This window comes from Crotalus tigris, unplaced genomic scaffold, assembly GCF_016545835.1.
Source record: "Crotalus tigris isolate CLP2741 ecotype Arizona unplaced genomic scaffold, ASM1654583v1 scf7180000021626.135803, whole genome shotgun sequence".
NCBI classification, from domain to species: domain Eukaryota; kingdom Metazoa; phylum Chordata; class Lepidosauria; order Squamata; family Viperidae; genus Crotalus; species Crotalus tigris.
The window spans coordinates 8,427-34,132 of record NW_024098599.1 but is presented as its reverse complement, the minus strand read 5'-3'; the positions used below and the strand labels follow the sequence as shown (position 1 = coordinate 34,132).

Here is a 25,706-nt window from a genome sequence, read left to right as displayed (position 1 = left end):
GCAGCCAAGGCCCACACCTGGAGTAGCCCCCACAAGTTTCAAGAAGCGCAGCCTCCGCTGCGAAGCTGCAGTCAGGAATTCTCCCTCAAGGTCTCGACGCGAGCAAATGGTCTCCGAGCCGAAAGCTGATCACCGTTGCTCAGCTGATCGTCGGAATTGTAAAGAGGCTACAGATCGGCAGAACGGGAGCTCCCCTCCGAACGAAGTCTGCAGCCTCCCCCTTTCAAAGCCCAAAGGGCTGCAGAGGAGGAAGGGCAAAGCCCCTATCCCCCCCAACGCAATCTCCAAGGATTCCTAATTTGGAAGTGAAAGCCAAATTATTCTAATTTAAAGGTAACCAATTTCAATTTGAATAGTCTAAAAGAAGAAAAGGAAGAATCAAGCTAAACTGGGAGCCTTCTAAAAAGCCTCTTGTCTGAGCACGAGACTAAGACAAAACTGGGAAGCCACACCCAGAAGGAGGTGTGGCAGATTTTTTTGTCTTAGTCTGAGCAGGTGGGATTAAATTACCCAATCAGTGGAGTCTACATCCATCCTGATGGAGAAAATGGCAGACTGCGTTGTTTGGTGACCCCCGTGAAATGGTCATTCGACCCCAAATGGGGTCCCGACCCACAGGTTGAGAACCATTGCAATAGACCAACTGATAATGAGCATTGGATCCCAAATCAGCAATAAGTATAAATGGCACACCAGAAACGTTTATGCAAAACTCTCCTGCCTCACCCGCCTTTTTCCCAAAAAGAAGACCTGAACCATATAAGCAAAAGACTCTTATCTTTCTGGATTTTCTTTTATTTTTGTGGGATTAGATTAATTTTAATAGCAATCACCTCCTAGTGTGAACATAAAGCAAAATATCTCAAGATTGAACTTAATTTCTTTAATAGAGCCACCAACTATCTGCTTTGCAAAGAATCTTGGCCAATTTCCATTATTATTAATTTGATCAATAATTTTCATTTAATCATTGAAACAAAAAAAAAACCTGAAGCTCCTTTTTAAATTTATTTTTATTTTTTGTTTCTGCTCTATTATATTTTCTTTTCTTTTTTCTTAATGTTAGCTTTTATGTTAGTTTAAAGTTTTTAATAAGATATATATTAAACAAAATGAAGAACGTATCTTTATTCAGGAAAAAGCACACAATTAGCCTTCAACCATTCTCAATTTTTCAGCTAACAAATGAGCCAATCTCACCTTAGAATCTTTCAGAGATTGTCTGCATTACGTCTACGCTGGCATTGTGCCTTTATTTTGAAGCTACGAATCTTAGATTCTTCTTATGCAGTATCAATCATTCCTTTTCCTTACCATTTGCTCCTTTTTATTTAATTCAGGATGTATTATAATAATATAGCATTTGGGAAGGAAAATACAACTCAATAAACCAAAAGCAGAGGTTAAGATGGAGAAAATCTCCATGGCTACCATCAATTTGCCCTTGATGCTCAAGTAGGTGGGGATGAAGGAAATCCAAACACTGCAAAACACCAACATGCTGAAAGTGATGAACTTGGCTTCATTGAAACTGTCAGGCAATTTCCTGGCAAAGAAAGCCACTGTGAAGCTGACAATGGCCAGAAGACCCATGTAGCCCAACACAATGTAAAACATCATCTCTGAGCCTTCGCTGCATTTCACTAAGATCTCACCCACTTGGGAATGCTTCTCTAATTCTGGAAAAGGGGGCTTGTTCACTAACCAAACAGCACAGATGGCAATCTGAATCAAAGAACAAGGCACAATAACCAAGATTGCTAGCCTCTTTCCCATCCATTTCCTCATCTTGTTCCCTGGTTTTGTAGCCACAAAAGCCAGAACCACAGTGATCGTTTTGGCCACTACACAGCCTGCCTTAAAAGGCAGGTTTCCTTGCTAGGTCTTCCCATGAAGAAGATGGAGCAAAGAAAACATAGCAGCAGAGGGGTGAGCAGGATACATGTGATGCTCCAATTGTTGGCTTTCACAATGGGAGTGTTCGAGTATAACCTGAAGATTGCCATCACAATAAGTGTGGTCAGAGAAAGAAAAAGTGCCAAAGATGTCAGAGCTGTTCCCAGGCCATCTTTATAGGACAGGTAAGTCATTACTTTAGGAATGCATTCTTGTTGATTTGTGTTAGGATACTGTTCTTCTTGGCAAGACTCACATTCATCTGCATCTGAAGATCACAAGCATAAATTCATTATTTGAACTTTGTACTAATAGTTTTCATACTTCCTGCTCTTTATATATTATTTGATGTAAAAAAAGTTAGTATTGAACTCTACAAAAGTCTTTTAAAATGATGGTCCCCAATCTTTTCAGCTTTCTGGAACAGTAACAGCACCGGCAGTGGTGGGGAGAGAGAATAGTTATGCACAAGCAATGGGTGAGCACACACAGCTCCATTTGCATGAGCAGCAGGTGCACAAAGCTCACACAAATGGAGATTCACGTGTTCATACATATGCCTGCACACCATTTGCATGGCCCAGTTCTGAATAGGCACACCTTGGGGGTTGGGGTCCCTGATTTAAAAGCACAAAGAATAGTCTTTGAATATACTATTGAAGATCATAAACCATAATAAAGTCATTAGATGTATGTGAGAGAGAAAGCACAAAATGGAAAATTTCTGGATGTTTTCCTAGATAGATCTGAATTTTACACTTACCCATTTGTGTTGTTATCCTCCCTGAAGGACACGGAATGCAATCATAACAACAGATTTGTTTCCCCTGCTGAATTAGTTTGCTTTGTCCAGGATGGCAGCTCTCAACACAGGTAGATTTTGGCACCTTCTGTTAAGAATATAGTTTTCTCCTATCGCTGATAATTCTGAATTACATACATTTGAAACAGATAGATTTTAGAAATTATGAATCAGGTTATTAATATCTTAGAAAGATTCCTAATTTCGCAACTATCTGCCATTGGTAACTCTTTCTGCATTTTTCTTTTTCCCCAATATATTTTCTAAATTCAGCTCTCTCAACAAATTTCCTTGTTGTTCTCCAGATTACCACTCAAATGATACTGATATTAAGCGTAAGAAAATATAACAGTTCCAACCTGATGAAACGTGGGATTCCACATAACGCACTTGTATTAATGATGAATTCTTTTCCAAGTTGAAAACTGGGATCGATTCTTCCAACTTGGACTCTCTGGAAAGATTGATTGGGAAATGTCATCAAATTGATGAGGTCATAGCCTATCGCTAAATCCCTCTCTTAATCAAGAAATATTTCATCTCCAACGTTATTGTTAAAGTGGACTTGTCACAAAAATGAATTAAGCTAGAGGGAAGGAGAAATAGGTTACTGCTCTAACGAAAAGTAACAGTCACTTGGAACATCAGCGATATGACATTTAAATTGAGATATGATGCAGTACTGAAAATTAGTGTTTTTGAAGTACATCAAGAATCGAAAAGGTTTTATCCAGCCAGAACATGGATGGTTAACCATAACAGCAATATTTTTCATCTGAGTCTGAAACCAGGGACTCATTCCATTCTGTCTAAACTATGTAAGATGACAGAAAGGATTTTTTTTTCCTTTTCCCTGAGAAACTACAAGTCTGCCTATCAAATTCATTCTCCAGAGACTCACTTCTCCCATTTTTGAATGACGTGGATAAATATTTTGTTTCAAAGAAATTAGGCTATAGTCCGTTCATCACTTTTTTATTTCTACCTAAATCATAACTAACTTACACTTTTTCTGGAACACTCCAGCTACAAGCAATTTAGGCCTTTTTACTCATTTGGGAGAAGTAGCCAGTCCTTACTGTTTATTCTTCTTCTGATAGTGGGATTAAATCTCTGGTTGTTTTTGCTAATTTGAGAAGGAGCCAACCCAGAATGGATTAAATCAGGGCTTTTCAACCTTTTCACCCATTCTACCACTTTTAGGATATGTCAACATCCGAGTACCACCAGTTGCCTAGCAAGGTGTCAAAAACTTGATGACCAAAAAAAAAAAAAAAAAGAAAGAAAAAAGTGATAAAGTGCAGGTAGTCCTTGACTTACAACAGTTCACTTAGTGACTGTTCAAAGTTACAATGGCACTGAAAAAGTGCTCCCCAAGCCACAGCCGAGCAAGACACCTACCTGCCCGCCCGGTGGTGCTCTTCCTCCTATCTGAGGTTTTCATTGTTGGGAGCATTTCTGTTGAGGATTGGCAGTGGGGGTGGGGTGGGGTGTTTGGTTTTTATTTCCCTGCCCCCTCTGCTGGGACACTGTGACCATCATAAATATGAATCAGTTGCCAAGCATCTGAATGTAAATCATACGACCCTGGAGATGCTGCAACATTCCAGCTGATTGGTGCTTCTTCTGGGCTCAGCAGAAGTGCCAGCATCAGTGCTGCTTTCCAACTGATTGGTGCTTCTTCAGGGGTCAGTAGAAGCACCAGGATCAGCGCTGAGCTCCAGCTGGAGCCTGACGCTGATCCTGTTGCTTCCACTGAGCCCTGACAGCCCCAAAGAAGTGTCAATCAGTTGGAAAGCGGCACTGATCCTGGCGCTTCCGCTGAGCCCTGACAGCTCTGCATCTCCAGCCATCTCTCCCTTAGGCTTGTGCGGTGCATCCACCGATTCAGCTCATTTCCCTCCCCCGCTACCACTTCTATAGGATGGTCGTGTACCACCTGCCAGGTGCCAATTTATGACAGGTGGTACCCATGTCACTGGTTGAAAAGTCCTGGATTAAATTATCCACTTTCCCCATGGTGTTAAATTTAGCATCAATTTTAAATCAGCATCTCATTGGTGCATCTGGACTCTCAATTTCTAATTCACTTTAAATATTTTACAAGGTATCTCCATTCTCTCAACATTCTTCTAAAAACATTCACTTGCTTTTCTTTGCAGTTTCAAATGCTGGTTGTGTTTACTCGTTTATCTCTGTTGTTACATCATGTATGCTTCTGTTTTAGTTCTCTTTTGGTTTTCTAAATTATTTTGGTTTTAATGAATTGACCAATTTACTTGTGAGTACCATCGTTTTGAGGACTCAAAACGATGAGTACCAAAATTTTTTTTTCTCATAAGGAATAATGGCAGCCAATGCCAAGAAGTTCAAGCTTGTGCATCAAACAAACAATGAATACCAGCACAAAATGTTCATTTTTCATGTTGAAATGTACTGACTACCAAATTTGATGAGTTTGAAAGCAGGTGAGTACCAAGGTACCACCATATACTTTACTTCATTCATTCATTCATGGAAACTAATTCCTAAGAGAAAGGAGTGGTCAAACTATCACTTTGCTGCTACCCAAAAAATTATACAACTATATCTGCATGGTCACTAAGCTTTTGAGTGATAAAATTATGCTAGTTTATTTTAATGTTAATATTTCTATTGTATTTAATGCATGATTTACTATGTATATGCCATTTTTAAAGCCACTGAAATTTCTGGGTTTCTTTTTTCAATTAAAGCAATGTAAGTTTTTGCCTACCTAATATACTTCTTTGGTTGCCATTTTAAGAAGTTTTTTTTTTTTTTTTTAGAAAAGCAATGACTATAAGACCAACCTCATGGACCTATAGAAATATGGTTTAGTCATAGTGAACCTAATTTCAAGCTGAAAGAAGAATTGCTGTTCCTCATCCTTCACAGAGGATGGTGAGTTTTGATAGATGACCAAGCCTCTTCTTTTCCACTGCTTCAGGCAATGATGCAGGAGATCCCTCTCTCAAAACTCACCACCTCTTTCAAAGTGCATCAAGATCAAAGCCTTCCAGACAACTATTCAGCCACCATGATAGAGCAGTATTCAGCAGCTCTATCTGTCTCTTTCAGCAATGAACAGGAAAAATAATGGTGACAGGAAGTTGCCCAGGAGTCCAGGGGGAGGGAACAGCCACACCCAATCTTAATGAGTTAAGTAGCTGGTGCCTACAAAGTGGTCTCCATTCTCCATAGTTCATCCAATTGCCCTTTTATTAGAAGAGTTTTCTAATAAAACTACAGTTTCTTTTTCCAATATGACCATTTCAGCAAAGCGATGGGCAGAAGAAATAAGTATTTTTTATGAATTAGGACATTGTGAGAGGAGAAGGGCGAATTTATCTCTTCCTCCTTTTAACCAGCATTGCTTTCTTTGGATAGGGAAAGCAAGACTCGTTTCCCCAAATCTGTTATGATCCCAAGATCATTTCTTGCTTGCTTGATGAGGAGTAGCCAAGAGATGGGTTTGGACCATACAATTTCTTCAACTGGAAAAATAGTTGAGTAGCTTTGGGAAAGGGGTTTGCCTACCTCATAATTGTCAGAATTAATTAATTAAACTTCTTTTTTGGGGAAAGCACAGAACACTTAAACACTTAACAGTTTAACTTTACTGTTAAAAACAACTTCATGAGGCTCAGTAGGTTGCATTAGGAATCACTCCGATGATAATTATTGTAATCTACAACTTTAGTTATGCATAAAACCAACAGAGACTCTCTTTCATTGTTGCAGACAAAGTGCTGTGATGAATATGTGCCTGCACTGCTGTGATTGGAGCCAAATTCCTTTGGCATTCAAAAGGACTCACATACTTTGCCATGTGTTTCTACTCTCTGTCCTTATCCTCCAGGCTTCTTTCAGCAAGACCTTTAACCCCATGTGTGGTGACAAAAGACATTTTAAGCTTAATTTCCCTGCCCTCTCCAATGATATAATCATTGGAGAATTTGTGTCTACTATATATCCTGAATGGCCTTTACTCCACTTTATGGAACACCCAGAAGGATCCTTGCGTGGAAGGCAAGTACTCTTTTGAAAGAAACCTTTCAAGTTTTTTTTAATGTGATTGAATTCAAGAGATTCACATTAAAATTTTTCCACTGTAGATGAGAATCAAAACTGGTTTAGGCATGATTCTTATTTATAAATCTCTCTTAGTCAGGTGCTGGAATATAGCTGTTGAATGTAGCCTTGTAGATTCCTATTTTTTCATGTGGCTGTTACTACACAAGAATTAATCTGATCATAAAAAAAATCTTGTTCCTCTATTTTTTTTATTTTGTATGCAAAAAGAAAAAGAATCCTTGTCAAAAATATCTAACATGGTATTTTAATAAAATTTATAAATATATATCTATGATTCTCATAATATATAACGATGTCATTAGGATTTTATCATTTATTCCTTATTTGCAAACACTTATATATACCAAGACTTTTATTTTAAATAGATTATGGTTGCTTGAGATTTATATTTATCATACAGTATGTCTCCTTAGTAATTTAAGGCATAGAAAGGTGGGTCATTTTTAAATATATGAGTGTGATCAAATGTTACAGTACATTTTGAGTATTTGGATTGTCTTAACAGTTGGGACAATTCATCAGTTTTTGCCCTCCAATTTCATTGCTATGCTACACATAAGAAATAATCCTTTTAATTGCATTAAAACCCTGTTTTAAACTTCTCAAAGTATGATGCACAGATGCCCACATGATCCTCAAGTGACATTCAGATATTCCAACTTAGCTCCTCATTCCATGCTTTCCTCCACCTCTGGAATATCTTAACTACTGAAATTTAAGAATGAGGGTTTTATTCTTTTTAAAACAATGCTTCAGAATATGGGTGCATTCTTCACTTCCCTAATACTCATTAAAGCAGACAAATACATCATTTTAGGCAAAGAGAAAAGCATTATCAAGAAGTCTATCTAAATCCAATCCTTGTCACTTTCTAAGATTGTAGAACTAACTGAAACTCTTCTTGCAGGCCGTTGCCTAAAAACCTACAGCATATCCTAGCCTTCAGTTTTGCCATTCAGGAGATCAACATGAATGAGAACTTGTTACCCAACATCACCTTGGTCTCCAAGGTCTATGACAATGCTTTTCAAGCACTGAAAGCCTCTGCGAACCTTTTGACTCTTTTCTTTGTTGAAGGCCATTGTCCCCTCAATTACAGGAGGGGAAAGGAGCAAAACATCATGGCTGTCATTGGTGATCTCCCTTCTCAAAACACCATACAGATGGCCAACATATTAAATGCCTACAAAATTCCACAGGTAGGTATCCGGGCTCACATAAATGCACAAGAAAGGAAAGAGTGGTGGTTAAAAGTGGAGAGAACCCCTCAAAAACAGCTGCAATATTGGGGAGCTGATTTGGGGTAGTTTTATTTATTTATTTATTTTCCCAGAGAAATGTAATGTATCAATTAATTCTTAATAAGCACAAACATCATATTTTATTTGTAAGAAATGGTGTAGGTATGATTGTTTCTGTCTTCTTCTTCTTCTTCTTCTTCTTCTTCTTCTTCTTCTTCTTCTTCTTCTTCTTCTTCTTCTTCTTCTTCTTCTTCTTCTTCGGGTGTTGAGAGAGATACAAAATTCTGGTTCTTGCTCTTCTGGTGGACTCAACCATTGCTAATTGATGCTGTAATAGTGTGTCTGATGTTGTCTCTCCATCTTCTAGGTATGCCTCAACTTCTTTTACTTTCTTCTCTTTCTATAAATGCCACAACAATGTTAAATACATTTATCAGTAAAGCACTAGTTATCTTAACCTTATAATATAAAATGCCAGATGAATACTCTCGGATACTGTCAGGTCCTTAATGAATAAGGCTCCTCTCTTGTTACTCCTTCCTCTCTCCTCTCTATTTCTGGTTAGCACAATCAAAAACTGAGATGATTTTTGTCTAAAAAGTGTTGAATGGAATGCTAATGATGGTCTGGTTGCAAAAGCTCTGAGGAAAGATTTGTTGAGCCTCAGGTTTAGTATTTGTCTTTCCCATTAAGATTTTCTATGGAAAAACAGTATCCAAAAGAAATGTACTTACTTCCATTTTTTGATGTGTCTGCAGAAGCAATACTTAGTCTAAAAGTACATCATTATTATTCACTCTTTGCAGCTCAGTTATGGCTCTTTTGACCTTGCATTGAGTGATAAAATGCAGTTTCCTTCTTTCTTCTGGATGACTCCTAATGAAAACCTTCACTATGTTGGGATTATTCAGCTCTTGAAACATTTTGGGTGGAATTGGATCGGCCTTCTCATCCCACAAGACACCACTGGAGAGAGATTTTTCAGAATTCTGAGGCCAAAATTAATTCAGAGAGATATTTGCATTTCTTTTATTCAATTTATTCCAAGACTGATAAATTACGAACTCAGTACATTCCGGAAGAATAATCTAACTAACATAGCACTTTTCTTAATGTATAGTAAAACCAATGTAATAGTTGTTTATGGGGACATGCAATCTATAGAAGCCTTACGAGTAATTCTTGAATGGTATGAAATTAAGAGAAGGCTCCCCATGGAGAGGGTTTGGATCATAAGTGCTCTATGGGATGTGACGTCCGTCTTTGAGTCCCAGAAATTCACAGCATTGTCCTTCAATGGCAGTTTGTCTTTTGCCCTACACACAAATATGGTACCAGGTTTTCAAAGGTTCCTTGAGAACCTAAATCCATTTCATTCTAAAACATATTTCCTATATGTGTTCTGGAGTGCTGCATTTATCTGTTCATTTCCAATGTACAAAATGTATGCATCAGGCAAAGGAAATTGCACTGGGAAAGAGGATCTGCAGAGTCTCCCTGGAACTGTCTTTGAAATGGAGATGTCTGGCCAGAGCTACAATATTTACAATGCTGTGTATGCTGTAGCACATAGTCTCCATGCTATGTATTCATCCAGAGCCAGGCAGAAGAGAACGGGCAATAGAGAGAAGTGGAATTTTCTGAAAGTCCAACCTTGGCAAGTGAGTTATAGTGCCTTCTACTTTAATGGGAATGTAGCCATAATAACATATTAATTTCAATTTTTACAAAATTCACCTTGGCCATTAGTAGTTCAGAGTCTCGTGTATAGATAGCAGGAAATAAAATTGTAGTACTGTTCTGATTCCTGATCGCTTACATCTCACAGGTAGGCATACAACAAGTAACATTATCAGGTTCTTCATTAAGCTATTCCTCTAGAGTAGAAGAATTACATATCTAAAAATTTAAAATTGCTGTTTATAATTTTTAGTTGTCTAGACGCTTGGTGGTAATCTCTGAAATTGCTTATTCCTTATTTCTTGTTGCCATATTGTTATATTTTTAGGTATTGTTCTATATTTTAGGTATCACATTAGATATATGGAAGTAATTTTTCTCCCAGGGGCTTTCTGCTCCCTTTCCAATCTTCAGTTCCCAAAATTCTCAAATCCAGAAAAAGACTACCTTTTTTGTAGCACTTTCTGGTTGAGTAGCAGAAGAAAAATTCACTAAAGTAGAGAGAAGGAGGAATTTCTAAATAATAATAATAATAATAACAATAACAATAACAACAACAACAACAACAACAATAATAATAATAATATTAATAATAATAATAACAATAATATGAAATAAAGTATTCACAGAAACAGAATTGGACGAACTGCAAAGATTTACCCAGGGCAAAGAAATCAAAGCCTTACCAGAAGTAATTCAGAATGTACAGGCAAACCAAGGGGAATTGGCAGTGAAGGGATCCAGCAGAGATATACAACTGTTCTCATTTGGAAACCAGGCACCTCTTCCTCAGGAAGAACAAAACCCTCTAACTAAAGAAATTAAAGAATTGAAACAAAGAATAATTGAGCATCTAGAACAGCACAAAAACAACAGAAGAAGGCTGCCTGCATTGAAGCTTGTTCCAAAGAAACAGCTAGCACAAGCATTAAAAGATGCAAATACTGCAATATCAAGTATAACCACCAATTCACTGCAAGAAACAAACCAACTAATGTACAGCACAGCTGCAGTTATAACAAAAAGGTATTTGACTCTCTGCCACATGACTGGATAATCAAGTGCCTAGAAATAACAGTTGTCAGTAGAAACATCAGAAAGTTTGTGCAAAGATCGATGGCACAATGGAAGACACAGTTGCAGATCAATGGGGAGAGACTGGGAGAGGTTAATATCAAGAGAGGAATATTTCAAGGGGATTCTTTGTCACCATTACTATTTGTTATTGCACTGTTTCCTTTGTCAATAATACTAAATAACTCAGGACATGGCTATCAAACATCAAAAACATCTACCAGACTATCCCATCTCCTTTACATGGATGATCTGAAGCTGTATGGAAAAACATCATCTGAAGTAGAATCACTGCTCAACACTGTCCGTATATATAGCCAAGATATTGTTATGGAGTTTGGCTTGGACAAATGTGCCACACTTACTATCAAACAAGGAAAAGCAGTGAAAACTGAAGGAATCAAGATGCCCCACGAAAATAACATTAAGAGTCAGGATGAGGAAGATTACTACAAATACTTGGGTATCCTTCAAGCTGACAACATCAAGCATACTGAAGTCAAAAAAAAGATTAGCTGTGAATACATCAAGAGAGTAAAGAAGATCTTAAAGTCCAAACTCAATGGAGGAAATACCATAAAGGCAATCAACACCTGGGCAATTCCAATCATTAGGTACACAGCTGGAATGGTGGACTGGACTCAAGCAGAACTAAAAGCAATGGATATGAAGACCAGAAAAGACTTTATCTACCAAGACAAATAGGTGGGCGTGGAATGCTACAAGTACATCAGATGGTTGAAAGAAAAAATGGCTTTGGAAGAATATCTGAAGAACAATGATGAAGATGCACTGAAAATAGTATATCAGGAAGGCTTACTGACTACTGGAGAGATCAAACTGGCCTACAAGAAAGACCAAATGAAGAACAGAATAGAGGCATGGGAAGACAAAGCACTACATGGCCAATACATGAAAAAAATAGCTGGGAAAGCAGATAATAACAAGACCTGGCAAGGGCTAAGAGCAGGAAAATTGAAGAAAGAGACCGAGGGACTAATTCTGGCTGCACAAGACCAAGCCTTAAGGACAAATGCATACAAAGTCAAAATTGAGAAGACAGCAAAAGACAGTAAGTGCCGCCTATGCAAAGAAGCTGAAGAAACAGTGGACCACTTGGTAAACTGTTGCAAGAAGATTGCACAGACTGGCTACAAGCAGCGGCATGACAAAGTAGCAACAATGGTGCATTGGAAGATCTGCAAAAAATATCATTTGCCTGTAAGCAAAACTGGTGGGATCATAAAATAGAGAAAGTCATAGAAAATGATAAAATTAAACTGCTCTGGGACTTCAGAATTCAAACAGACAAGCACCTGCAACATAATACCCCAGACTTAACAATTGTCGATAAGAAAGACAAAAAATTCTGGATAGTGGACGTGGCAGTGCCTGGAAACAGCAGAATAGATGAGAAAGAACTGGAGAAGATAACAAAATACAAAGACCTACAAATAGAAATAGAAAGACTGTGGCAAAAGCAAGCAAGGGTAGTACCAATAGTCATAGGCTCCTTGGGTGCAATTCCAAAACAACTGGAGCACCACTTGAACACCATTGTCATTGACAAATTTGCTATTAGTCAATTGCAAAAGGCGGCCTTACTAGGAACTGCTTCCATCCTGCGACGATATCTGTAATACCATCAAACATCCACATCTGCCTATCCCAGGTCCTGGGTAAAGACTCGATAGGTAGAGAAAATGCCAAATCCAGTCTAAACATCTGGCTGACTGTGCGATGATCAATAATAATAATAATAATAATAATAATAATAATAATAATAATAGCCATCCATATTAATAATAATAATAGCCATGCATTCACATCTGATGGAGAAATGGCACATCATCCACAGGCGCCATGAACGAAGCTGGGAGGCATTATAGAAACTCTACCATGAACAGAAGGAGGAACTCTCCCCAGAACGGGCACACGCAGTGGAAGGAGATAAGGAAGACGCCTACGTGCAATGGATGGACTCTGAACAGCAACTCAAGGACATTCAAGAACAGTTAAGAGACCTAAGAGTCGACAGCGAGATGCAAAGCCTCAGGCTAATAAACGAGGAACGTAAGAAGCTTCTAGTGAGCTCACATGGTTCCCCACAGCCCGAACCTCACCAGAAAGGCAGACCGGTCAACAGAGCCGAGTCCGAAGTTTCCCGCTGTTCACATGCACCATCACAATGGCCGCACGCAGATCGATCCCATGTGTCTGGAAAGGCCTCATCTTTTCGCCACATGTCCAAGGCACACTCCAGCGTGTCCCAACACTCGCATATCACAGGACCCTCCCGCCATTCAAAGGCATCTTCTTGCCAGACTTCAGAATTCAAACAGACAAGCACCTGCAACATAACACCCAAGACTTAACAATTGTTGATAAGAAAGACAAAAAGTCTGGATAGTGGACATGGCAGTGCCTGGAGATAGCAGAATAGAAGAGAAAGAACTGGAGAAGATAACAAAATACAAAGACCTACAAATAGAAATAGAAAGACTGTGGCAAAAGCAAGCAAGGGTAGTACCAATAGTCATAGGCTCCTTGGGTGCAATCCCAAACAACTGGAGCACCACTTGAACACAATTGGCATTGACAAATTCACTATTAGTCAATTGCAAAAGGCGGCCTTATTAGGAACTGCTTCCATCCTGCGACGATATCTGTAATACCATCAAACATCCACATCTGCCTATCCCAGGTCCTGGGTAAGGACTCGATAGGTAGACAAAATGCCAAATCCAGTCTGAACATCTGGCTGACTGTGCTATGATCGATAATAATAATAATAATAATAATAATAATAATAATAATAATAATAATAATAATAATAATAATAATAATAATAATGGAATAAAATTGGAGACAGGGGTAGTATAGGATGAAAATACTTGTCTTTCTCTAAGATATGCTTGGTGTAGATATTTTCAGTCCCACAATGGAACTTCTTAATCATGTTTTCTGGGACATCCATTATATATAATGGGCTGCCACAAACCTATTCTCCAAAGCATCTGAAGGCAGAATAAGAAGTAATGGATGGAAACTAATCAAGGAGAAAAACAACCTAAAACTAAGGAGTTTAGAACAATTAATCAGTGAAATGATTTGCTTCCATAAGTTGTGGATGCTCCAACACTGGAGGTTTTTAAAAAGATATTAGACAACCATTTGTCTGAAATGGTATAGGGCAGGGGTCTCCAACCTGTGGTCCGTGGCCCGGTACTGGCCTGCGGTCTGTGAGTCACCAAACTGCAGGAATGGTTGGCGAGTGTGGGAGCGCTAGGGCTGCTGCCAGTGTCATGCAGGTGCTAGTGGCCTTTTGTGCATGCATGCAAGTGTTAGCCACCCATTTGTGCATGCACATGGGCACTAGCAGCCCATTTGCAGGCCCTAGCAGCCTGCTTGCACAGGCGTGCAGACGGCATGAAACAGCACAGCCGTAGGTGTGTGGGTCCTAGTGCCGCTGTCATGCACGTGCTTGTTTGTCCATGCCTATGCGCACTTGCACATTTCCCTGCTTTTCCCTTTCCCTCTGGGCTGCCAACCTGGAAAGAATAGGGAGCTCTGGTATAAGACAGGCATTTGTCTGAAATGATCTAGGGCTTCCTACTTGAACAGGGGATTGGAGTAGAAGACCTGCAAGATCCTTTCCAATTCTATTATTCTTTTTTTTATTGAAAATTTTTAAAATTTTGCAATACAAAAACAAAACAATTTTCCCCATCCCTCCCCAACCCTCCCCTTTCCTCCCCCGACTATCCCAGAGCTGGATATAGGCTTAATTAGAGTTTCTTCAAAAAAATCTTAAGAAAAATATAAAATATAAATAAATCTAGATACATTACTTAAACGAATTACAAAATAATTGACAATATATATGTAAAAAAAAGACATAAATACCAAAAAGGAAAAAAAAGGAAATACATAAAAAACATGAAAAAGAAATTAACTTTTCAATATAAGAGATAAAACTATAAACAAATCTAAATACATTACTTAAACAAGTTATAAAATAATTAAAGATAAAATATATATATATATAAAAAAGAGAAATAGAAAAGAGGAAAGAAGAAAATAATAATAATAATAATAAAATATTTGGCTTTTCAAGAAAATTGGCTTTTCAATATAAGTTATTAAAAAGCTAAATAATATTTTTTAATATCCATCTTGTGTTGTATAAAATCTATCCATTTCCTCCATACCACAACATACTTCTCTTGAGATTGATCCTTCAGGAAAGCCGAAATCTTTGCCATTTCCACCAGATAAGAAACTTTAAAAAGCCACTCTTGCAAAGTAGGCAAAGATTCCTTCTTCCAACATTGTGCTACTAACAACTTTGCAGCTGTGATTAAATTTAACATCAATGTGATATCTTTAGTATCACAATCTGTAACAATACCTAATAAAAACAATTGTGGGGTAAATTTTACCCTCCTTCTAAAAATTCTTTGAATATTCCACCATATCCAATTCTATTATTTTAATATTCCTTTTTTTTCTATTATATTTCTTAGCAATAATTTTTGTCTCTCATGAAATGCAAAATTTGGAAGAGCAATCTATCTGACAAAATCTATATTAATTACTTAAACTTAAAAAATATGAACATATTCCTGCAAAGTAGAATTATGCATTTGAACATAAAAAAATATTAACTAAAATGTTAGGAAGTTCATTAAAAATCAAGCTCAGCACCATTTGGTAAATCACAGCATAGTATTGTAAATTCTATTGCCTACTATTAGCATTAATTTCTCCTTTATCTCTCTTATCTTTTAGCTTCGTTTATTTCTGAAAAACCTCCATTTCAACAATAGTGCTGGGGAAGAAATAGCTTTCAATGAGAATGGAAACCTGGCAGCAGCATACGATATCATCAACTTGATTACTTTCCCCAATCGATCCTTTCAGAAGGTCCAAGTTGGACATATTGAACCTCAGAGTTCTCAGAAGGAAGATCTCACCATTAATACAACTGCCATTGTATGGAATCCCAAATTTAAGCAGGTGGATTATAAAAAACCAACTAAAATGGTGATATTTTCTCAATTTCTGGAATTTTAAACAAGTAAACTCACAGTGGTTCCAAGGTCATTTGAAATCTAATGATATTAGAACAATTTTGTATCCTGGAAAAATGAAACAATTCTCAATTCTACATTATACTTTCAGATTGTGGGGAAAGAGAGCTTTGCTGGCTGGGGTTATGGACCATCTGGGTCCAGAGGACTTTCCCACTAATGGGTTTATCTGACTGTTTAGTCAATGGTTGAATCAGTTTCAGAACCAAAGCATGAAAAAGGTCAGCACATCTATTTACCACTTCAGCCTAACCTACACATCCCATCTCCCTGGAGTTTTGTAAGGCATGTTTCTCTTGCCACTCACAATTTTTCCTTCCCATAACCAATTCAAAAATCTGGGGACAGCGGCTGGCCATTTTGATATAGTGGTTTTTTCAAGTGATGTGCTTTGAAAAAGTATAGTAAATTTACTGCTTTACAGAAGTGAATAGCTTTTCAGCAGGCACTGATACTATGCATTTTGAAATACAGGCAAGATTGGACTAATGTGCTATCCTATTTTATTGCTCATCACAGAATAGGAGAGATTAATTGGACATCTACCAAAGCTGACCATCACCCCAAGTCTTGCGCTCACCACACCTGCATTTACTTTCCTGATTTGGATAACTTGTTCTCGTATGGTAGCATCTGCAGTGGGAATGCCCCCTTGTACATCTTAGAAGCTGCATTCTACCGCTTGTGAAATGCTTTGGATATATGTCAGGCTGTTACATGTGGTTGGTCTTATAACTTCCCTTCTCTCCCCACCGTGTTCCACAGACATCTTACGACAAATGATTGTGGGCACCCATTCTGCTTGAATTGTAGGTATCTGCTCTCCAGCTGTTTGTCTTGCTGGGTATTCCAGTGACTTTTCACCTTGCCATATAGTGTTCTGATGCAACTCTTTTTGTGTGACAGTGGATGGTTGCTGTTGAAATTCAGAATTGTGGAACATTGGTGGCCTTGTGATAAACTATGGTTTCTAGGTATCCCAAAGTTGCTTTTTCATGCAACAACTGGAGTTTCTTGTTTTTCTTTGAAGACATTTCACTTCTCATCCGAGAGCTGAAGAAGCTTCTTGGATGAGAAGTGAAACGTCTTCAAAGAAAAATGACAAAGTCCAGTTGCCTTGTATAAAAGCATATTTGGGATAACCATGACCTGGATAACTGAGAATCTCCATAAACATTTAACTCTAGTTTCTAGGCTTCCATCTTCTGTGTTTACAAGTACATCAAAAAATCGCAAATGCCTAGTTGTTTTTCCTTCATTGTGAACTGTATATTAGGGAGGATGGAGTTCAGTATGGTATGAAAATCTGTAAGTGTATTTCTCTTGATGATGACAAATACCTCATCCATGTAGCAGCACCAGAATTTAGGTGTGTAGTTCTGAAATGAATGGTGTTCTAGCTCACCCAGGACTGTTTCTGTAATGATTCTGTCATGGTCCCGAGACAGAGACAAATAAAGCAGAACTCCAAGGCTTGAAACTTCCTTAGAGAACATGTTTATTAGTTCCAAAGTATCGGCATGGTCAAGAGTGAAACCAAGTCTGGATACATACATAACAATTCCCCAATAAAAAGTTAGAAATCCCGCCCATAAAGCTATGCAAGCAACTATTGCTTTTTCTTGGATGAGAAGCAAAAGGTCTTCAAAGAAAAACAACAGAGTCCTATTGTCTCATAAAAAAGTATTTGCGATAATAATGACCTGCATGACTGAGAATCTCCATAGACATTTAGCTGTGGTTTCTAGGCTTCCATCTTCTGTGTTTTCAAATGGTAATTGCCTAGCTGTTTCTTCCTCCATTGTGAACTGTATGTTGGGGAAGATAGAGTTCAGAATGGCACAAAAATCTTTAAGTGCATTTCTCTTGATGATGACAAAAATCTCATCCACATAGCGGCACCAGAATTTAGATATGTAATTATGAAATACATGATGTTCTAGTTCATGCAGGACTGTTTCTCCTGCATGAATTCCTGACATTCATCAGATGAGGAGCCCCGAACTCATTGGTAGCCTCACACTGCATTCAATTTTCAACTTTTAAGATTGTTGGACAAGCAGACATAAAAACAGCCAGGGAAGTGATTGAAGCCTGGTGCCCTGGTCAGTCATTAGGAGTGATGATTTACATTTAGCCTAGTACTTAAAAGGTGAGGGCTGGGCAGCACAAGTTAATGACTTAAAAGCCAGCCATCAACATCTAAAAAGCCACTTACCACAGGCACTATAAATACCACACACAGAACAGCACATACTGTGTTAGAGAGAAATTCCTAGAAGATGGGCTCCAACACAAGTCCAAAAGCTTGGAATACAACCTCGGGTCCCAGAGACTGATCCAGATTGGATCCTGCAATATTATCCTGGGACACACATATTGGCCTTCATTTGTGACTACATTTATTATACATGGAGAAGCAGGACACCATTCTCCAATGGCAATGCAACACAGAGATAATTGAAAAAGGACAACAAATGCTACGAAGGAATATATTTGCCATCAGCTCAAGGAAGTGAGGAAGACTAAATATGGATGTCATTACCAATCAAAATTCTTAGAAATTCAACATTTCTCCTATAAGTTTATTTCTTATTATTTTTCAAATTAAGACTGCTCATTAAGTTTATTATTTATTTATTTATTTATTTATTAATAAAAATTATATGCCAGCCAATCTCTAGGGACTTAGGGTGGCATACAAAATTAAAACAATAAATATAACAGTAAAAATGAGTGCATTCATACAGCATGTCCCAATCGTGTCCCATCCCCCCCTGGGACATCAACCACAAGCCTGCCAGAACAGGAGACTTTTAATTGCTTTCTTGAAGGCCGGCAAGGTGGGAGTAATTCGAATCTCGGGGGGAAGTTTATTCCACCACTTCGGAGCCACCACAGAAAAAGCCATTCCCCGAGGGCCTGCCAGCCGACATTGTCTGGTCGACGGGACCTAAAGGAGGCCCAATCTGTTGGACCTCACCAGTCTCTGGGAAATATGCGGCAGTATGCGGTCCTGTAAGTAACCTGGTCCTAAGCCATGAAGGGCTTTAAAGGTGATAACCAACACCTTGAATTGCATCCGGAGGCCCACAGGAAGCCAGTGCAGCTCGCGGAGGATAGGTGACACGTGGGTGTACCTTGGTGCACTGACAATCGCTCTCGAGGCTGCATTCTGAACCAACTGCAGCCTCCGAATGTTCTTCAGGGTAGTCCCATGTAGAGCATATTACAGTAAATCAATCTTGAGGTGACAAGGGCATGAGTAACCGTGAGTAGAGCCTCCCGGTCCAAATAAGGCCTGGTGCACCAGGCGAACCTGGGCAAAGGTCCTCCTGGCCACAGCCGATAGATGTTGTTCCAAATTTAGCTGTGAGTCCAGGAGGACACCCAAGTTGCATACTTGCACTGAGGGAGGTATGTTTACCCCCCCCAGGACCATTGATGGACCATCAGGATGACCCTTGGGGGGCAAGACCCGAGCCACTCAGTCTTGTCAGAGTTGAGTCTAAACCTGTTCACCCCCATCCAGACCCTCACATCTTCCAGGCACCGGCACATCACGTCGACTGCTTCACTGAAAGGACACGGGGTGAAGATATACAATTGGGTATCATCCGCATACTGATAATACCTCACCCCGTGTTGCTGAATGATCTCACCCAGCGGTTTCATATAGATGTTAAAAAGGAGGGGGGACAGGACCGAGCCCTGAGGCACCCCATAATCGAGAGAGATTGTGAGAGATTCTTCCATGGCCCTCTTCAGGACATTTCAAATTCTCTTATGTGTGATGTAAGGATTGTGAAGGGATTTTTATCCAAATTTTCAATAGCAGTTAGAACACTGTTCAGATTTTTACCTCTATTCTGACTGAATCTAGCAATAAGTTCTAGGAATTCAAAATTTTGCATTAAAGAACTTACAAGAAAATGACTGCTTTAGGATTTATTTACAGAGAATGACTGCTGACTGATTGAGTAAAAGCCAGATTATAATTCTTCTTAATTATTTATTCTTCCTTTTCCCATTAGACACCACCTTCTGCCACCTGTGTAGAAAGTTGCTATCCTGGGTACCGGAAATTAATTAAGGAGGGGAAACAGGTTTGCTGCTATGACTGTGTCCAATGTTCAGAGGGAAGCATTTCCACCATGGTTGGTAAGAAAAAGAGATCTACTGTAATATCTCTTTAAAAATACATTATTCTCTAATCAAGTTTGGGTTTTTTAATATAATTTTAAACACAAGAATAGATTGATTGGGATCTCTCACCTGCCTTGTTTTCTTTCTTCCTTTTTTAAATAGAAGCTTTTCTTTATTTAGGTGTGTAATCTCATCTTCAAGAAACATGGCATATTAAATAAACTTTTAAAAAGATTTTCCTAAGGCACAATTTTTGAAAGAGGTTTATTTTCTTTATATGAAGCCAATTCTACTTATCAGAGTCAAGTGGTAATATGGAAACTTGCTCAGAATACAACCATACTTTTATGTGTGAAGATTCCAAAAACTGTTTCAGCAAGGAATAATTGTTAAAACCTAATATCAATTCAATGTGTATTTATGGTTTTTAGATTCCAAGCAATGTGAGAGGTGCCCAGAAGAACAATATCCAAATGAGAAGAACCATCAATGTATTCCCAAAATTATTGCCTACTTATCCTACGAAGAATTCCTGGGAGAAATCCTGACTAGCTTTGCTGTTTCTTTTGCTGTAATCACAATTGTTGTGATGGGGACATTTATCCGCCACCAAAATACTCCCATTGTCAAAGCCAACAATTGGGATATCACCTGCACTTTGCTTTTCTCACTTCTGCTGTGTTTTCTCTGTTCTTTCTTCTTCCTCGGATGCCCAGGGATAGTCACATGTCTCCTCCGGCAAGCAGTTTTTGGAGTTGTCTTCTCCATTGCAGTATCTTGTGTGTTAGCCAAAACCATCACTGTGGTTCTGGCCTTCATAGCCACAAAGCCAGGAAACCGCATGAGGTGGTGGGTAGGGAAAAGGCTGTCTGTCTCAGTCATTGTGTTTTGCTCACTTATTCAAGCAAGCATCTGTGCTGTGTGGTTGATCCTTTCTCCTCCTTTCCCAGAGTTGGACATGCATTCCCAATTGGATGAGATCTTAGTGCAATGCAACGAAGGCTCAGAGATCATGTTTTATGTTGTGCTGGGCTACATGTGGCTTTTGGCCCTCATCAGCTTCGTGGTGGCCTTCTTTGCCCGGAAGTTGCCTGACAGTTTCAATGAAGCCAAACTCATCACCTTCAGCATGCTGGTCTTCTGCAGTGTTTGGGTCTCCTTTGTGCCCACCTACTTAAGCACTAAGGGGAAATCCATGGTGGCTGTGGAGGTCTTCTCTATCTTGGCCTCAAGTGGTGGCTTATTAGGTTGCATTTTTATGCCCAAGTGCTATATTATCATGCTGAGACCAGAGCTGAATACCAGAGAGCAGCTAGTTAGGAAAAAGACTAGTGTGGTTTCAAGTGCAGTGTAAATGCTGCCCTAATTCCTAGTTTGGCTGAAGAAAACATAACAGATGATTGGTCAAAGAATTTTATTTAGGAATAGATGTCTTCTTCCATTTTTGAAAGCAACATTTAGACTTGTATACAGCTCCATAGCAATTTCAGCACTCTCTGCACAGTTACCAGGTAAGCATTACTTGCATATTGCCCTTACCAATCTGGGTCCTCATTTACAGACCTCAGAAGATTGGAAAGCTGAGCCAACCTGGAGCCTCGTCAAGATCAAACTCCAGGCTGTAGGCAGACTTTGTATGCAATACTGTCTTCTAACACTATGCCACCAGGGCTCTTAATGTAAGAAACTTCACAAACACGCAATAACCAAGAAAAATGTGCACTCTTTTTTCTGGATGAAGACGTCTTTGTCTATGATCCATAAATGGAAAACTACACTCAGAAATATAGTGGCTAGGATGTCCAAAACTAGTCTTATTTATTAAATAAGATATTATCTTCTTTATATTATATTACAATAAAATGCTAATATGATTTATAGTCATGTATTTATTGGTGTCCTCTTTCCAACATATTTTCTTTTTATATCATATTTTAAATTTCAGGGGATGGGGATCAGATTCAAAATTTTGAAAACTGCAAATGCCTCAGAATGCTACACTCTATTATAAAAAGAGCTATAAAGTTATAAAGCTATATAGATTTTATTAGTGACATTGCTAATAACAAATCACTATTTTGTTGAAATACCCAGGCAGAAAATCTCCTCATGTACAGAAGTAATTAGGATGGCCTGACTTAATAGCTTCATAGCTTGATAGCTATATTTTATTCAGGAATCGATGTCTTCTTCCATTTTTGAATGCAACAACTTGTATACAGCTCCATAGCAATTTCAGCACTCTCTGCACAGTTTACCATGTAAGCATCACTTGCATATTGCCCCCAATAATCTGGGTCCTCATTTGCCACTAATTTGTGACTCCTTGAGTTTCAGTACAAATATAAACATGAAGCTGGAGAACAAACATCTTAAAATCAGTTAATATATCTTTCCTCTATATCAGCAGTGTCAAACTCACAACATCACATGACATGTCATGACATATTGTGACTATTTTTCCATTGCCGGTAATGGGGTGGGTGCGGTTTTGCTAGCATGCATCTGGCCCGGGGGCCGGCAGTTTGACATCCCTGCTCTATATAATGACATTAGCTAATTTTTTTCTTTTAACAACCTTGCAATCCCTTGCATCAGGGTTGAGTTGAGGTAACTGAATGGAACTCAAGTGTTTACTGGCCAGATGCTCTTCCTGATATCTATGCAGAGTTCACAGCAGACAATTACTCATTGTGCCCAGAGAGAGAAATATCTGCCACTACGCATAGGATCAAACCCACAGCCTCCTGATTATGAGAAGAGAGCTCTACCTCTAGGTCACTATACCCCTCAATGACATTAGCTATTTAGATGTGGCCAAATTGTAGAACATCTTTACATCTCTCCTGTGCTTCTACTTTATCTTTTGGTAAGATGCTGAAATCTTCCATTCTAACATGTTAAAGATAAAATGAGTGTTTACGTGACAAAGTGGAAATATGTGTCAGTATAGTGGCATTCTCAAAAAATGAAAAGAATAGAAGAAGAGATAATTATTCTTTATATTTCTTCAAAAAAAATCAAACTAACAACTGACAAATACAGTGGTACCCTAGTAATCATTGTTAATTTGTTCAGGGAAGCATGATGAGGACTAAAAACAACGAGTACCAAACAATGTTTTCTCATAAGGAATAATTGCAGCCAATGCCAAGAAGTTCAAGCTTGTGCATCAAACAAACAATGAATACCAGCACAAAATGTTCATGTCGAAATGTATTGACTACCAAATTTGATGAGTTTGAAAGCAGTTGAGTACCAAGGTACCACTATATACTTTACTTCATTCGTTCATGGAAACTAATTCCTAAGAGAAGGGACTGGTCAAACTAGCACTTTGCTGCTATGCAAAAAATTATACAACTATATCTGTATGATCACTAAGCTTTTGAGTGATAAAATTAAACTGGTTTATTTTAATGTTATTATTTCTATTGTATTTAATGCATGATTTATTCCATATATGCCATTTTTAAAGCCACTGAAATTTCTGTATTTCTTTTTTCAATAAAAGCAATGTAAGAGTTTGGAATAATATAAAGCAACGTGCCTACCTAATATATCTCTTTGCCATTTTAAGAAGGTTTTTTTTTTTTTAGAAAAACAGTGACTATAAGACCAACCTGATGGACCTATAGAAATATGGTTTAGTCATAGTGAACCTAATTTCAAGCTGAAAGAAGAATTGCCGTTCCTCATCCTTCACAGAGGATGGTGAGTTTTGATAGAGGACCAAGCCTCTTCTTTTCCACTGCTTCAGGCACCGATGCATGAGATCCCTCTCTCAAAACTCACCACCTCTTTCAAAGTGCATCAAGATCAAAGCCTTCCAGACAACTATTCAGCCACCATGATAGAGCAGTAGTCAGCAGCTCTATCTGTCTCTTTCAACAATGAACAGGAAAAAATGGAGACAGGAAGTTGCCCAGGAGTCCAGGGGGAGGGAACAGCCGCACCCAACTTTAATGAGTTAAGTAGCAGGTGCCTAAAAAGTGGCCTCCATTCTCCACAGTTCATCCAATTGGCCTTTTATTAGAAGAGAGTTCTAATAAAACTATAGAGTTTCTTTTTCCAATATGACCATTTCAGCAAAGCGATGGGCAGAAGAAATAAGTATTTTTTATGAATTAGGACATTGTTGAGAGGAGAAGGGAGAATTTATCTGACTATTAAACTATCTCTTCCTCTTCTAACCAGCATTGCTTTCTTTGGATAGGGAAAGCAAGACTCGGTTCCCCAAATCTGTTATGACCCCAAGATCATTTCTTGCTTGCTTGATGAGGAGTAGCCAAGAGATGGGCTTGGAACATACAATTTCTTCAACTGGAAAAATAGTTGAGTAGCTTTGGGAAAGGGGTTTGACTACCTCATAATTGTCAGAATTAATTAATTAAACTTCTTTTGGGGGGAAAGCACAGAACACTTAAACACTTAACAGTTTAACTTTACTATTAACAACAACTTCATGAGGCTCAGTAGGTTGCATTATGAATCACTCAGTTGATAATTATTGTAATCTACAACTTTAGTTATGCATAAAGAGACTCTCTTTCATTGTTGCAGGCTAAGTGCTGTGATGAATATGTGCCTGCACTGCTGTGATTGAAGCCAAATTCCTTTGGCATTCAAAAGGACTCACAGACTTTGCCATGTGTTTCTACTCTCTGTCCTTATCCTCCAGGCTTCTTTCAGCAAGACCTTTAACCCCATGTGTGGTGACAAAAGACATTTTAAGCTTAATTTCCCTGTCCTCTCCAATGGTATAATCATTGGAGAATTTGTGTCTACTATATATCCTGAATTGCCTTTTCTCCACTTTATGGAACACCCAGAAGGATCCTTGCGTGGAAAGCAAGTACTCTTTTGAAAGAAACCTTTCAGGTTTTTTTTTAATGTGATTGAATTCAAGAGATTCACATTAAAATTTTTCCACTGTAGATGAGAATCAAAACTGGTTTAGGCATGATTCTTATTTATAAATCTCTCTTAGTCAGGTGCTAGAATATAGCTGTTGAATGTAGCCTTGTAGATTCCTATTTTTTCATGTGGCTGTTGCTACACAAGAATTAATCTGATCATATATAAAACCTGCTAAGTTTAATTTTAACAATATTGTTCCTCTATTTTTTTATTTTGTATGTAAAAAGAAAAAGAACCCTTGTCAAAAATATCTAGCATGATATTTTAATATCTAGATGCTCAGTTATTCTTTGTTTCAATTCTTTTATTTCTTTAGTTAGAGGGTTTTGTTCTTCCCGAGGAAGAGGTGCCTGGTTTCCAAATGAGAACAGTTGTATATCTCTGCTAGATTCCTTCACTGCCAACTCCCCCTGATTTGCCTCTACATTGTGAATTACTTCTGGTAAGGCTTTGATTTCTTTGCCTTGGTTAAACCTTTGCAGTTTGTCCAATTCTGTTTCTGTGAATACTTTATTTCGTGTTATAAATCGGCGTTGATCTGCTAGTCTCTGTTCTGTTATTTCGGATTCTGGATGTTGTTCTTTCCAGAACTGGTGCATTCGTTTTAGATATCCTCTTCTTGTTGGACTTGATCTGTAGTAACAGATCATTATTTCTTTGTTTTCCATCACTGTGTGATCACTGTGTATCTGCGACGGGTAAAATCTTTTCTTCCAGTAGTTCTGCAGCTGCTGGCCC

At 38.4% G+C, this 25,706-nt stretch overlaps 1 protein-coding gene across 1 annotated transcript; it reads left to right on the top strand.

Annotated features, from left to right (window-relative positions):
* Positions 1-7,935: 7,935 nt before the first annotated feature.
* Positions 7,936-21,402, top strand: LOC120296850 (vomeronasal type-2 receptor 26-like). The gene is made up of 4 exons (XM_039318877.1): positions 7,936-8,013; positions 15,601-15,828; positions 19,937-20,063; positions 20,480-21,402. The coding sequence occupies exons 1-4, from the start codon at positions 7,936-7,938 to the stop codon at positions 21,400-21,402; spliced, it is 1,356 nt and encodes a 451-aa protein (XP_039174811.1).
* The last annotated feature ends 4,304 nt before the right edge of the window (positions 21,403-25,706 follow it).

Coding starts and splice junctions, on each gene's coding strand:
- LOC120296850 (XM_039318877.1), top strand. CDS start 7,936: ATGGCTGTCATTGGTGATCTCCCTTCTCAAAACACCATACAGATGGCC. Junction 8,014..15,600: donor ATGCCTACAAAATTCCACAG/GTAGGTATCCGG, acceptor CTTATCTTTTAG/CTTCGTTTATTTCTGAAAAA. Junction 20,064..20,479: donor AAGCATTTCCACCATGGTTG/GTAAGAAAAAGA, acceptor TATGGTTTTTAG/ATTCCAAGCAATGTGAGAGG.